This window comes from Manacus candei, unplaced genomic scaffold (assembly GCF_025592945.1).
Source record: "Manacus candei isolate 608988 ecotype Guabito, Panama unplaced genomic scaffold, ASM2559294v1 h1tg000180l, whole genome shotgun sequence".
NCBI classification, from domain to species: Eukaryota; Metazoa; Chordata; class Aves; order Passeriformes; family Pipridae; genus Manacus; species Manacus candei.
In genome coordinates this window covers 289,291-304,680 of record NW_026138228.1, presented here as the reverse complement: position 1 = coordinate 304,680, position 15,390 = coordinate 289,291, and the positions used below count along the sequence as shown (strand labels likewise).

General features: G+C 54.6%; 1 protein-coding gene across 1 annotated transcript in view; it reads left to right on the top strand.

Moving 5' to 3' along the window:
- NKAIN1 (sodium/potassium transporting ATPase interacting 1) overlaps positions 1–14,270 on the top strand; it is a 36,036-nt gene extending 21,766 nt beyond the window's left edge. Inside the window, exons 2-7 of the mRNA XM_051773949.1 lie at positions 2,045–2,182; positions 2,719–2,799; positions 4,674–4,871; positions 5,817–5,877; positions 8,800–8,881; positions 12,223–14,270. Of these exons, the coding sequence (XP_051629909.1) occupies positions 2,045–2,182; positions 2,719–2,799; positions 4,674–4,871; positions 5,817–5,877; positions 8,800–8,881; positions 12,223–12,232 (570 nt within the window). The 3' untranslated portion in view covers positions 12,233–14,270. The remainder of the gene's footprint in view (positions 1–2,044; positions 2,183–2,718; positions 2,800–4,673; positions 4,872–5,816; positions 5,878–8,799; positions 8,882–12,222) is intronic.
- Positions 14,271–15,390: the final 1,120 nt, after the last annotated feature.

Here is a 15,390-nt window from a genome sequence, read left to right as displayed (position 1 = left end):
TCGGGCTGGGCAGGAGGGATGATGCCTGGGAACCCCCACAGGAGCTCCAGGGAGCACTGGGATGGGGTTTCCCTACACCCAGATCGCTGCTGGGGAATGGAGGGGGGATGTAAAGCCCGTGTTCTCCTGCAGCTTTGAGGATAAACTGTCCCCCTTTCACAGGGAGGATGAGCTGTGTGGCACCGGGAGGGGACACTGAGGCACAGGGGGGTGGGGAGGGCTCAGGGCCCTGGAGCTCACAGGGGTTGTTGTTGTTGTTGTTATTATTATTATTATTGAATAATTAATAGCCATTAATAATCTAGGGCATCTCAAAGAGTGATGGGACAGCGGTGAGCTGTCAGCAAGAGAAATGGAGAGAGGATTTGGGATTGTGAGGCTGCTGCAGACACACCTCCCCTCCAAGGGGGCTGGGTCAGGGATGCCCCTCCCAGGGCCCAGCACTGCCCACCCAGGTGCCACGAGGGATGTCCACCCTCAGCACATCAAATGTTATGGCCAAGGTGCTCCCTGGTGTCTGTGCAACCCTCCTGGCACAGCCAGAGTGGGATTCAGCTCTCCCAGCCTTGTCATGGGGGTTAGAAAGGACTGGGAAAACTGCCTGGATTAACGGGGTGGGTCTGCAGAAGGTGAAGGTGCCACAACCAAGGGGTGATTTGGGGACAAGTGAGCTCCTTCCCACTTGAAAAATCCCATTTTCCTCTAGCCCTGCCCCGAGCTGAGCCCCACAGCTCCTGTCCCCAGGGGCAGCCCCCATGTCCCCTCCTGCCACAGCCTCCCCAGGGACTGTCCCAGGTTTCCTGCTGAAACCCCAGTCCTTGCAGGCAGCACCTTGGGATGAGCAGGAGCAGGATGAGGATCCCACCCCCAGCTCATGGATGTGATTTGCTGCTGCAAAGGGAACTTTTGGGGCCGATCGATGAACGAGAGAGTGTTTAATTAAGAGGGAGCCCTAAAACTCATTGCACAGCCAGAGCAGGATTCAGCTCTCCCAGCCTTGTCATGGGGATTAAGGAGGAGTGGGAAAACTGCCTGGATTAATGGGGTGGGTCTGCAGAAGGTGAAGGTGCCACAACCAAGGGGTGATCTGGGGACAGGTGAGCTCCTTCCCACTTGAAACTGGTGCCAGCACCTTGGAAAAATCCTCTTTCCTCCAGCCCTGCACCCTCCTCCTGCCCAGGCACCCTCAGGGATTGCAGTGTCCCAGCACCCTGAACTTCTCTGAAAGTTATTACAAACTTCTCTAAAAATCAATGGTCTCATCCAATCTCCATTTTTTAACTTAAAACCACCCGTTGAATGCCCCGGTGCCCCCACCCTGCCTTTGCTCCCACCTTTCTTGGAGATAATCCTCTAATTAAGAGCAACAGAGAGAGCAGTCAACAAGTGCTGGGATAAGGGGTGGATCCCCCCAGCAACAAGCCCTGATCCTCATTGTAGGATTGCAGCACATCGTTGTTTATGGATTACAAAGGCTGAGGGCAATCAAAGCAGCAGCATCCTTGGGAAGGCAGGTGAGGATGGGCAGAAAATCACCTGCAAAATACCCGGGATGGGCAGAAAACCACCTGCAAAGTACCCGTGAGCAGAGCAGGAGGTTTTTCCCTTGACAAACCCATTCCTGAGAGTGATTTCAGCCCTGAGGGGTGGGGAAACTGAGGCCCAGAGGATGCTGGCAGGGTGACCAGCTGACATCTCCTTGCTTTCCCCTCCTCAGCTCCAAACATTCCCAATAACCCTGTCGCCGGCCGATGCATCAGGCAGACACTTCAGCCTCTTGCAACTAATTATCCGTGGGATTCCCCATCCATTTCCCGCTGCTCTTTGCCTTCAGCACCCCGGGAGCTGCCGTGGTGACCGATGTCCTGCTCTAATCCCTGCTCCCCCCTGCTCTCCCGATGTCCTGCTCTAATCCCTGCTCTCCCGATGTCCTGCTCTAATCCCTGCTCCCCCCTGCTCTCCCGATGTCCTGCTCTAATCCCTGCTCCCCCCTGCTCTCCCGATGTCCTGCTCTAATCCCTGCTCCCCCCCTGCTCTCCTGCAGGTCGCAGCGCTGGAGAGGCAGATCTTTGATTTCCTGGGATACCAGTGGGCCCCGATCCTGGCGAATTTTTTACACATCATGGCCGTTATTTTGGGCATTTTTGGGACCATCCAGTACAGATCCAGATACCTCATGATGGTAGGTACTGCTGTGGGTGCCCGGGTGCAGCATCATCCCCCCTTGGAATGGCTCCAGTTCCCTTCTGGATTGCTTGGAACAGAATGTCTGGAGAAGTGGCTTCCCACTGCCAGAGGGCAGGGTTATGGGATATTGGGAAGGAATTGTTGGCTGGGAGGGTGGGGAGGCCCTGGCCCAGGTTGCCCAGAGAAGCTGTGGCTGCCCCTGGATCCCTGGAAGTGTCCAAGGCCAGGCTGGAGCAACCTGGGATAGTGGGAGGTGTCCCTGCCCGTGGCAGGAGTGGAACTTGGTGATCTTCCACTCCTCTTCCAACCCAAACCATGGAGTGATCCTATGATCCAACCCCAGATCCCTGCACAGAGTCAGAGAATGTTAAAGACCTTAAAGACCATCTTTGAATTGAACTCCTGATCCTTGAGGTTTAACCAGCAACCTCGGGCCCCTCTGCCCTGCAGGGGTGTGTCCCAAGGGCTGGGGTGCAGCAGGAGGGATGCAGGGGGGTGGAGCAGGGGTCCCTGACAGTCTCTCCCCCACAGTATGCAGTGTGGCTGGTGCTGTGGGTCGGCTGGAACGCCTTCATCATCTGCTTCTACCTGGAGGTCGGGCGCTTGTCACAGGTAACCCCCCCCAGCTGCCTCCTCATCCCCCCCACAGCCTTCCCTCCCTCTTCCCACCCTTCCTGCTCTCCTGCCCTTCCCCTCCTCCTTCCCTGCTCCGTGTCTGTCCCTCAGAAGGGACACAGAGGCTGTGGGTGCCCCCCAGCCCGGCAGCAAAGCACCCACCCATGTCCTGGGGGTGCCTCTCTAGAGGGTCCCACGGGATGGGAGGGACAGACAGACAGTGCAGACCAAGGTGGCAGCAGGTGCCCCTTTCCCAGTGTGCCAGTGAGGAGATAAAGTGGAGAAGGAACACAAAGAACAGGGATGAGCAATGACAGGAAAGTTTGGGGCAGAGTCACTCGAGTCTGGGGAGGGCAGTGAGTGGAAAGAGGAGACCCCCCTGCTGTACACACCCAGTTTACAGGGTCTGCTGGAACTCTACGAGCTCCACTCAGCCCTGGGGTCCCCAGCAGTGGCTGGACATCATTAATGGCTTTGGGAAGTCAGCTGGTGGTGATGGGGTGAGGATGTGACGGGGTTATGCCTTTCCTTGTCCTTCCACCCCACCCTGGGCTGTTAAATCACAGCTTTTACAGGAAAAAGAGCAGAACTTCACCCAGTGATGGTGCAGCAGCAGATGGTTTGAGCACCCTCAGCCCATGGCTGAGGTAACTGTGCCAAGCTGTGCCCTGCTCTGCCATCCCATCCCCAGCTCTGAGGATGTTGTTCCCTGCTTGGGGCATCACAGAGGGCACGGGACAAACACTGCCAAAGCAGGGAGAGGACTCCTGGGGGGCCTCCGTGGCTGAGACCATCTTCCCAGGCTGCTCTGGGTCATTTGAGGCTCTTTAAGGAGCTGAAGTGCTGGATGTGAGCAGCAGGCACGGAGGATGGCAGGGGGAGGATGTGGTGGAAATCCCCAGTCTCCATCACTCTGTGATGCCAGAACACCCCCTGCTCCTGCTTCCAGCACCTGAACCCACGTCCTTCAGCTTCACACACCCAAACCCACTCTCTTGCTATTTTTTTCCACACCCACCAGCAAAAGTCTTTTCATCCCAGATTGGTGATTTCCTACAAGGGATGCTCAGCAGGTTCCCCATCCCCCAGATCCAAGGGCTGGGGGTGCAGGAGGGGACTGGGAGGAGCCTCCCTGGGCTGGGGGCTCACCCAGTGGCACCAGGGGGACCTTCCATGGGCTGGGGGCTCACCCAGTGGCACCAGGGGTACCTTCCCTGGGATGGGGGCTCACCCAGTGGCACCAGGGGGACTCTCCCTGGGGTGGGGGCTCATCCAGCTGGGCAATGAGGCCCCTCCATGGGGTGGGAAAGGACAGGAAGGGGGTGGGATTAGCTCTGCAGCCCTGCCTTGCAGGAGGGGGGTCCTGCTCACCCACTGACACCTCAAAGCTGCTGTGGAGAGGACACAGGGAGAGCTCCAAAGCTTGTAAGGGGGTAACAAAGAGGGGATGTGTGTGTGGGGCCCTCACAAGGCTCTGTGAGGATGGGAGTGAAGGGGTGGCATCCCAAAACCCTAAGGGAAGAAGCAGGGGTTGCCCTGCATCCCTGGAGCATGCTAGGGGGGTGGTCCCATGGTCCTGTCTCTCGGGGCACTGGATGTGACCAGCAGCACCACAAGCAGCTGCTTCCCAAGTTGCCACACTGGTGACCACTCTGTGCCATCCTCGTGTCACCTGGACCAGGTGGTCCATGCCAGCAGCACGGCAGGAAGCCACAAACCCCTTGGACACTGGTTGCAGGTCAGGGAGATGCCCTGCTCTGTGTTCACGTGGCCCCACGGAGCATCCTTGGGTTGGACAAACCCCTTTTTCTGTCCACCCCTCCTGCCAAGAGCCTCAGTTCCACAGCCTGTGCCTCCTCCTCCTCCTGCAGGACCGAGACTTCATCATGACCTTCAATACCTCACTGCACCGCTCGTGGTGGATGGAGAACGGGCCGGGCTGCCTGGTGACCCCCGTGCTCAACTCCAACCTGGCGCCCGAGGACCACCACGTCATCACCGTCAGCGGCTGCCTGCTGGACTACCAGTACATCGAGGTGGTGAGCAGTGCCACGCAGATATTCCTGGCGGTAAGGGCACCCCTCCCTCGTCCTCCATCCCAGACTGTGGCTGAGAGAGCAGGAGTGGCGGGGTCGGGGTGGGCAGAGCCACCCTGCTCTGGCTGGAGATGTCCCGGTGTGTTGTCACCCCTCAGTGTGTTTGATGTTCTCACCAAGGGGGGTGTCCCCAGGGCTGGGGAGGGAGGAGCAGACAGAGCCCACGTCAGCACCCCGGGGGTGTTGCCCATCCCAAAATCTGGCGGGCTGTGGGCTGGGTGCTGCAGGAGCCTGGGAGTTCTCAGTGTAACACACCCAGACGTGCTGCTCACAGTTCTCAGTGTAACACAGCCAGATGTGCTGCTCACAGTTCTCAGTGTAACACACCCAGACGTGCTGCTCACAGTTCTCAGTGTAACACACCCAGATGTGCTGCTCACAATTCTCAGTGTAACACACCCAGATGTGCTGCTCACAGTTCTCAGGGTAACACACCCAGATGTGCTGCTCACAGTTCTCAGGGTAACACACCCAGACGTGCTGCTCACTGGAGAAGGAGTGTCCACCCTTCCTGGGGGCTGTGTCATCCCATGGGAAAGCAGAGTGGGGCATACCTGGCTGCAAAACTCCCTGAGAGCCTTGGGAGGCTGCAAGAAAATAAAGCTTTAAAGGGAGGTGGGGTTCAGAGCAGCTGCACCCACCAAAGGGGTGCCCAGTGCTGCCATCCCAGTGGGGTGCCAGCCCGTCCCCCCTTAGATCCCTGGGACCCCAGGACATCTGAAACATCCAACCTCCTGCATCCCAAAGCAGCACCCTGACCCACCAGAGATGGGCTCTGGCTCAGGATGTTCCCAGTGCCCCCAGTACACCCCAGACATCCACCTCACAGCACCCAGCTCTGTCCCCCACCAACACCCTCTGGCTGTGTCGCCCATCACCCCAATAACCAGCCTCTCCCTGCCCTCTCTCTCTTCCCAGCTCTTTGGGTTTGTCTACGCCTGCTACGTCAGCAAAGTGTTCCTGGAGGAGGAAGACAGCTGTAAGTGCTTGGGCTGTGGGTTTGTGTGGGGCTGAGCTGCAGAACAGCCTCGGCTGATGCCATCCTGGGCTTTTCCAGGGTGGCAGCTCCTGGCTGGGGCAGTGATGGCTGGGTTGCAGGCAGGGTCAGGAATCCCACTGGTTGGGGTTTTTGCCTCATAGTTCCATCCCTGGTGCAGCAGATGGGCTGGGGTGTGATGTGCCACCCTGTGCCACCAGCAGCCCCCCAGCCCAGCCTCGAGGAGCTGCTGCACCCCAGGAGGAGGGGGACAGGGACAGGGAGCCCTGAGCTGCTGCATCACAGCACTCACAGCCCTTGGGTGCAGGAACAGGACTGGTTCCATCCACTGTGGGGTCAGGCTTCATCCCTGCACTGAGAGGCTGAGATGGTCCCAGTCCTGTCCCTTGTCCCCACACCAGCAGCACTGCACTGCACCCAGCTCCTGTGGAATTCGGGGTGCTCACCCCTGTGTGCAGCAGCTCAGGGTTGGATTTGGGGCCAGCATTGCTCTCGCTGCTCCCCCCAACCCAAATTCAGAGCTTCTCCCCTGGGACAGAGCATCTCCCACAGAGCAGAGCATCTCCCAGGGCAGAGCATCTCCCCTGGGCTGGAGCATCTCCCCCAGGTCCCTGGTCTCAGCAACAGCAGGGAGTGTCACCCTGTGGTGTGAGAGCCACCTCCACACCCTGAAAAATTCCCAGTGGATGTTCCTCACGCAGCTCCAGCCCCGTGGGAATGTGGGAGAGCCTTTCTCCCTGCTCACACCCCCAGAGCCAGCCAAGCCACCACCTCCCTCCTCCCTGGCAACCACGGGGGACTGGGGACAATGAGTTGGGAATACCGTGTGTCCCCAGCCAGCATCCCCACAACCCCCCCCCTGTTGTGTTTTCACCCCAAAACAGGTGGAAAATCAGCAATTTAAGCCAAGTTCCAGAGTAACTTCTATCCAACCTGTGTTGTTCTGCCCGGTCTGACCACGACCCCACAAACATCCCGACCCCCGTTAACCAGGTGGCCCAGGCTGTGGCCATCCAAGTGCATTAAGAGCTCATCTACCATTAATTAATTCCTGCCAGCTGGCAGATCTCAGCAGCCCCACCGCAGGCAGGGATGTTCCACATGGCAAAGCCACCCAGATGCACTTGGGATCAGGTTCCTTTCCCGGGATCAGCACCGGGATCAGCACCCCGTGAGTGCCACAGAGCCACGAGTGGTCCCAGCCCAGTCCTGAGGGTTCCAGGCTGCAGCATCCCCATGTTTTCCCCCCCTTTGGTAACCAGAAAAGCAAAACCTCCATGTGAAAGTGGCTATTCCCTGTGGGAATAAGGTGTTTCCACACCCATGGAGCCGGCAAAGGAGTTTATGCACCGGCAATGGCTCCAGAGCGTGTTTGCATTCAAACAAACTCCTGCATTCAACACACTTTTAATATTAATGCTGCTGCAGCCCGGGATGCAAATGCATCTTTTTAATGGAATATCTTATTAGGTTTGGAAAAGGATGGATGGCATCAAAACTGGAAGCTGGCTGAATATTAAGTCGGGAAGATAAATACTCCAGGAGGGGTGGGGTCCCCCGTGAGCTCCCTGCTCTTGGACACCCGCGTGTGAACCCACCCCCAGCACAGCTCCGTGTTTTGTTATTCCAGGGGGATGGGCTGTGCTGGAAAGGCTGGATCCCCCTTTTCTGGTGCCCGTCCCTGTGCCAGTGGCAGGGTTCAGGTCTGGGGACGTGTGGGTGGTCATGGGAGATTCGGGGTACCCCAGACACCAAGTGCTCCCGGTGCTGGGCTCTGGCACTGCCCCTGCCCCGGGGCTCCTCGGGCCGGGGTGGGCTTTGGATGGGGATGAGCCGCAGGGCCGGGAATCTCGGCAGTGAAAGCTGATCTATTGTGTCTGCAATTCCCATAAGTGACAGCCTTAAACGAGCCGTAATTCCCCCATAATTCTCCTTAAATGCCCATTTTGCAGACGGTGAGAGGTAATTTCACCCACTTTGTCCTGCCGGCAGCGCAAAGGGCTGCGGTGAGGGAAGGGAGCACAAGGATCTCAGCAAGTTGCTCCAGCTTCTTTCCTCTGTTTCTCGCTGGTGTTTTCCCGGGATGTTCCCATGACCTGCGATGTTGCAGCAATCCAGGATGCTGCCCTGACCGGGGATGATGCCCTGGCCGGGGGTGCTGTGGTGCCTTAGGGTGCTGTGCCTCCCTGGGTGCTGCATTTCAGGCTTCCCGTGGAGCCTCCTTCCCTGGAGATACCCAAAAGTCATCTGAACACAACCCCGAGGGATGGGCTCTGGGGGATCCTGCCTGAGCAGGGAGGTTGGGCTGCATGACCTCCAGTGGCCCCTTCCAACCTGAACCAGTCTGTGATTCTGATTTCCCCGGGGTGCAGCACTTCCCCGGGGTGCTGTGGTGACTCAGGGTCATAGAATCATGGAACAGTTCGAGTCGGAAAGGACCCTAAAGATCATCTGCTTCCTCCACCCTTCCACGTGGGCAGGGACACCTTCCACTAGCCCAGGTTGCTCCAAGCCCTGTCCAACCTGGCCTTGGACACTTCCAGGGATCCAGGGGCAGCCACAGCTTCTCTGGGCACCCTGTGCCAGGGCCTCCCCACCCTCACAGGGAAGGATTGCTCCCCAATATCCCATCTAACCTGTGCCAGTGGGAAGCCACTCTCCCTTGTCCTGTCACTCCAGGTTCTTACCCCAGGTCCCTCTCCAGCTCTCTTGGAGTCCCACTAGCCCTGGAAGGGGCTCTCAGGGTTCCCCAGCTGCTCGCTGAGATGCTGCACTTCCCTGGGATGCAGCTGCAGCCTGGAATGCTGAGCACCCCACGAGTGCCCTCAGGGTGGGGAGGGAGGCAGGGAAGGACCCCCCCCCGTGCCCTCCCAGCTCACTCCCTGCTCTCCCCCCTCTCCCCAGTCGACTTCATCGGCGGGTTTGACTCCTACGGGTACCAGGCCCCACAGAAGACGTCACACCTACAGCTACAGCCGCTCTACACGTGAGTGCCCGGGGGTGACACCTCCCACCCGCCCGGGGTGCCCCAAACCCTGCCCAACCCGGCCTTGGACACTTCCAGGGATCCAGGGGCAGCCCCAGGGTGCTCAGGGGTGCAGGAGGTGCCAAGGCACTGCACGGAGATCCTCCCATGGCACCCTCCCAACCCACAAGGTTTGGCCCCTGAGGTTCCATCCAGCTGGGCAGTTCGGGGGGATGGTGCCCGGTTTGGGGTCTGCCCGGTGTTTGTGCTCAGCCCCCCCTGGCAGTGCCCCCGGGGGTCTGTCGGGTGTTTGTGCTCAGCCCACCCTGGCAGTGCCCCCGGGGGTCTGTCGGGTGTTTGTGCTCAGCCCCCCCTGGCAGTGCCCCCGGGGGTCTGTCGGGTGTTTGTGCTCAGCCCCCCCTGGCAGTGCCCCCGGGGCAGCAGCAGCTCCTCAGAGGGGCACAGCTGAGTCCTTCCCCCTCTCCCTCCCCACTGAGCTCCACTAGACAAACACTCCAACGAGATAAGGCTGCCGAGTCTAAAGGAATTAACCTCTGCCCGCCGCCAAAAATTAATTACATTTGCAGCCTTGTATGCAAATTCAAGGGCACAATTAGAGATGCAAAGAGGGGCTGTGGTGGAACAAATGCATCTGTGACAGTGCCGGGCACTGCCAGGCTCTCCCGTGTGCCCACCCTGGTTCTGTGCCCCCCTGTGAGGAGCTGGTCCTTCCCTGGAGCCCCCAACCCTCCGGGGTTATCAGTTTTATTTACTCCAGTATTTTAGAATTTTATTTATAATTTGTTTTGTAATAAATAATATGCGATTTTATATTATAAATTATATTTATTTATATTATTTTAATTATTATTTATTATGCTATTCTTCTATTATTTATTTATATTATTACTCCAGGTTATAGATATAATACACATATTATATACTTATATAATACATAATATATAATTATATATAATGCATTTTATATGTTATATATAATATACATAAATAATATAATATGATATAATATAATTAAAATATAATATAAGTATAATATAATATAATATAATATATAATACATAAATTTTCATTATTATTTATTATACTATTCTTCTATTATTTATTTATATCATTACTCCAGGTTATAGATATAATACATATATTATATACTTATATAATACATAATATGTAATGATATATAATGTATTTTATATATTACATATAATATAATACATAAATAATATAATATAATATAATATAATTATAAGTATATAATATATAATACATAAATAATATAAAAATATATAATATATATGCATATATGCATAATATATTTTATGTATTATATATACTATATATGCATTATATATATTATAGTATATATTATGTATTATAATGTAATAATATGCAAATAATAATATTCTATATAATAATATTCTATTCTATAATTTTATATATTATATTATATATTATATATTATGTCATAATTTAGTTATATATAATATAATAATATAATAAGGTTATGTAGTATATACATACATTCCAATTTATATAATATATAAATAACATTTTTATATTAAATTATAGGAGGGTTTATATTTATAAGTAACACAAAATTTTATTTTATTGTCTTTATTTATAATTTTCTGGGGAATAATTTTTTTTCAAGGCCTGAGTGGGGCATGGTGGGGTGGGGACATGGGTGGTGCCAGCACCCACATCCTGGGGGTCAGTGAGGGATAATCCCTCCCCCAGTTGGGTGCCCACCCTTGGATGAGTGCTCAGAGCAGCAGGAGTTGGGAATATCCACAGGAATATCCATTTTCAGTGGTAGGACCATCAGGATTTGGGGGGATATCAGCTGGGATATCCATTTTCAGTGGTGGGACCATCAGGATTTGGGGGATATCAGCTGGGATGTCCATTTTCAGTGGTGGGACCATCAGGATTTGGGGGATATCAGCTGGGATATCCATTTTCAGTGGTGGGAACATCGGGATTTGGGGGGATATCAGCTGGGATATCCATTTTCAGTGGTGGGACCATCAGGATTTGGGGGGATATCAGCTGGGATATCCATTTTCAGTGCTGGGAACACTGAGTTCAGACACCCAGGGGACCCAAAGGCGATGGCAGAGAAAGCTGCTGCTGAACCCCGGGCTGGGACCCCGGGTGGGTGCAGCAGTGCTGGGGGGATCCCTCCCCCCCTTTCTCGGGTGGACCCTCAGGGGAGGGACCCGGGGGGTCTCTGTGCCTCTGTCACCAGCGAGAGGCCAAACAAGGGGCTGTCCTGGCTCGGGGGGGGGGGTGGGAGAGGCCACTCGTGTCCCCAGGGCCAGCTGGGCAGGACAGCAGGGCCACAGCCCCGGGAATTAGAGCTCGTTCTGCAGCTTCCAATTAGCCCTAATTGAATTAATTAGCAGCGGCGCAGGGGAGGGCTCCCACCCAGCGGGAGGAGGAGGATGTGCCATGGCAGCACCTCGTCCCCTCGGGTCCCTCCTGCCCAACCAGGGTGGCACCAGGCCCTAAATGTGTTGTGACCCCCCCAGGACGGGGCTCTCTGCTCCAAAATCCTCAGGCTGGGAGCTGAGACCTGGGGCAGTTGTGACAGGGGTGTGTGGAGGGGGGGACTCCCCAGTGCCCCGGGGGGGGGGACTGGGCATGTTTCTGGTCATGATCTGTCATGATTTCATCTAAGCCCCCCCAAAAAGTGGCTCGTTCAGCACCCCCCCCCCCTCCCCGGGGATGGGATGGGGAGAAAAATCGGGAAAGGGAAAACCTGGGGGGTGAGATAAGAACAGTTCAGTAATTGATATTAATAAACATATAATAACGAGACTAATAGTAATGGTGGTAGTAATAGCACTAATAGTATTACTGTATATTATGTATTATATATTATATGTATCATATATATTATATATTATATATTTAATATAATAATATATACAATAATATTATATAATACTATTAAATAATATTATGTCTTATATCTTATATATCTTATTTTATTATATATAATAATATAATAATATATATTATATATATAGTGTTATACAATAGTAGCAGCTGTAGTAGTAGTAATAATAATAATAATAATAATAATAATGAAAAGAGGAATAAACCCCAAAAACACTGTGTCACCACGGGGGGGGGGGGGGGACATCAACCCCTTGGGCCTCCCCAGACTGGCCTCTGTCACTCTCTGACATTTTTTAGGGGCTGAAAGGAGGGCAGTGGCCCTTTTAGAGCCACCTGGAGTCAGCCCAGCAGGTCCCTGTGCCCAGGGCTGTGACTCCTTGTCCCCACGGGGGGACACACGGTGGGGGGTCTCTCTCCTGATTCCTCCTCTCCACTCCCAGGTCCGGGTAACCTCCTCCTGCCCTGGATCCGGCCCCAGAGCCACAGGACCCCCTGGAGCCACCACACCCCCCACGACACAACCCCTGGAGAGGGGGAGACACCACCAGGAGCACCCCAGAGCACCCCAGAACGGAGCCAGGAGCTGCACATCTGTCCCTGCCTGGACGCCTCCCATCCCAGAGCACTCCCAGCAGGATTTGGGGGATGGACACAGAGGGATCCCTCCCAGGCTGTGCCACCCCTCTGGGCTCCAGCACCCCAGGATGGGGACACGGGGACACGCAGGAGGTGGCAGAGCCCACAGGACACTCTTTGCTTCTGTTTCTCCCAGCCTGGCTCTCCTTGGGGCAGAGGGGCCCTTCCCGGTGTGCCGGGAGCCCGGAGTGGGACTGGGGCAAAAACCAGCCGGTTTGGAGCAAACTGGGACCAGGGGCAGGGGCCAAACACTGCTCTGGGGACAGCAGGGGACAAACACTGCTCTGGGGACAGCAGGGCACAAACACTGCTCTGGGGACAGCAGGGCACAGAGAGCAGCATCGGCCTCCGTGGGGTTGGGACAATTTCCTGAAACTCTGGATTTGGGGGTCGGGCTGGCTCCAAAAACAGGAGATTTGCTCACAGAAGGAATTTTCCAGCCCCCCCTCAGTTGGATGAAACAGCATTGAAGGAGCTTGGTCTGGGATGAAGAGGAGCCTTGAGGAGCTGGATCTGGACGGCAGCATCTTTCCTGGACCCCCCAAATCTGGGGACAGGGGAGGACACACAGCACCCCAAAAACCCCGTGCCAGCCCCTCCATCCCTCCCCCATTCCTGGGGGGACCTCTCCAACCCGGCAATAGGGACGCTGCTTTTGGTGCAGCCCCTTTCTGGCTGTTTTAACAAATCTAATGAATGTTTTGGGTTTGTTTGTTTTTCGTTTGTTTTTTTTTTAATCATCAGTTTGGGTTTTTTATTTCATTTCAAGTGCCTGAGTAGACTCTGGCTGAGCCCCTCCCAAGGCTGACATCGTGCCTTCAGCAACGCTGTGCCCCCCCCAGGGCTGCCCCTGTGCCCCCCAGCCTCTCACCCAGGGGCCTCCCTGCAGCCCCTTCATCCACAGGGGTCTCGGTGGTAAATCCATCCCTCAGCTCCAGTGGCAGAAGAGGGATGTTGGCATGAGGGGAATGTTTTGGGGGGGGGAGGAATGTGGGAAGTGTGTTGGGCAGCAAAGCAAAACAAGCCGGGAAGGAAAAGCCTCAATAGAAGGATCCAAAAAACAAGTTTCCTGAAACATCCCAGCTCCACCAGCCCCGTTGTTCTCCTTTTTTTTTTCCTGGAGGTGGGATGAGGCTCCTTCAGGATCCCTGGGTCCGGCCCCCAGCCCACCCTTCACATCAGGGAGCAGGGGGTGTCAGATGAATTCCAACTCCCAGGTGTTTGTCCTTCAGTCCTGGGGTATTTGGGGACTTTTTGTTTCACCCTGGAGTGATTTTTTCCAGCGAGGTGAAGTGCCACCACCCCAAGCTGGGATGAGCTGCAGCCACCCCACAGCCCCTCTGCCTCCTCCAGCCGAGCTGCAAACTCTACAGGCAATAATTTATCCACCCTTTCTCCCTCTTTTTCCCAAGGAAAACCGTGTTTTTCAGGCAGTGCATCCCCCCTCGTCCCCCAAAACACATCCCCATCCCCAAGGGCTGCCCAGCCCCAGGACCAGCAGCATTTTCGGGGTTTATTTTCCTCTCCAGGACAAAGGATCCTCTCGCTGACCTGCCATGGGATGGGATGGGATGGGATGGGATGGAACTGGCAGGCACTCACCTGCTCCAAACCCTTCTCAAATCCATCAGGAAGCAGAAGGACAAGGTTGCTGGCCTCTAAGACTCTTGGGCAGAGCTCCCTGCCCCGGGCTCGGCGGGAGCCAGGCACCGGCGCTGCGCCGCCTTCGCTTTGTTCTTTTCTTTCCATTGGCTTGGTTTTCTATGAGCCTGTATTTGTAATGTGGACCCAGGATTTCTTTTCTATTCCGTAATTATAAAAGTCGAAGGAAAGTTTCAGCTGCTGGTGTCCTGCTTCTGGCACTTCCCTGTGCGGTTCAGTCGACTGAAAAGCGCCGGGGTGGGGGTTTCTTTGCTTATTTTTAATTTTTGCTCTTTTGCCCCCCATTAACGCTGCCACCTCCTTCCCAAGGGCTCTGCATCCCCCACCTTTCCCCATCTTATAGAATCACAGAATGGTTTGGGTTTGAAGGGACCTTAAAGCCCATCCAGTGCCACCCCCTCCATGGGCAGGGACACCTCCCACTAGCCCAGGTTGCTCCAACCTGGCCTTGGACACTTCCAGGGATCCAGGGGCAGCCACAGCTTCTCTGGGCAACCTGTGCCAGGGCCTCACCATCCTCATAGGGAAGGATTCTTTCCTAATATCCATCTAAACCTACTCTCTGTTAGTCTGAAGCCATTCCCCCATGTCCTGTCCCTCCAGGCCCTTGGAAATTGTCTCTCTCCATCTTTGTTGTCCTCTCCCTTCAGGCATTGCAAGGCCACAATTAGGTCATTCCAAAGCCTTCTCTTTCTCCAGGGGAACCCCCCCAGCTCTCCCAGCCTGGCTCCAGAGCAGAGGGGCTCCAGGTGCAGCACCAGCACTTGGCCTTGTTAAACCTCCTGAGATTCCAGCCCTTCTTTGGATGATGCCCTGGGAAGAATCTGCCTCTTCCCTCACTGCCCACACGGGTGAATCCCTCCCTGGTAGTAAAATAACAGAAAAAAAAACCCTTTAAAATAAGAAGAAAAGCATCAAGGCACCGTCCTCTGGGCTGGGTGGGGGTCCCAGCAGCATCCTTCAGGCTGGGTGTGGGATACTGGTACCTGGAACGTCCCATCCCTGTTCATGGGGGCAGCCAAGGGGCCTTCAACCTCCCTTCTCCTAAGAGAAATATTAATAAACACACAAAGAAATATTAATAACCCTCCAAATAAATAGTAACACCCCGCCCCCCGAATAATATTAAGACCCTCTCTGGGCTGTTTTTGCAAGCTGGATACTCAAAATCAAGTTTTTCAGGCCTGCCTGGAGGGAGGGTATGGCCACAGCCCCTGGGAAAAGCTTCCTTTTCTCCCCAGATATTCCCATTTTCCATCACCACAGCAGCAATTTTAATCCAGTTTAAAGCTGCCCCTTCGGGTGATGTT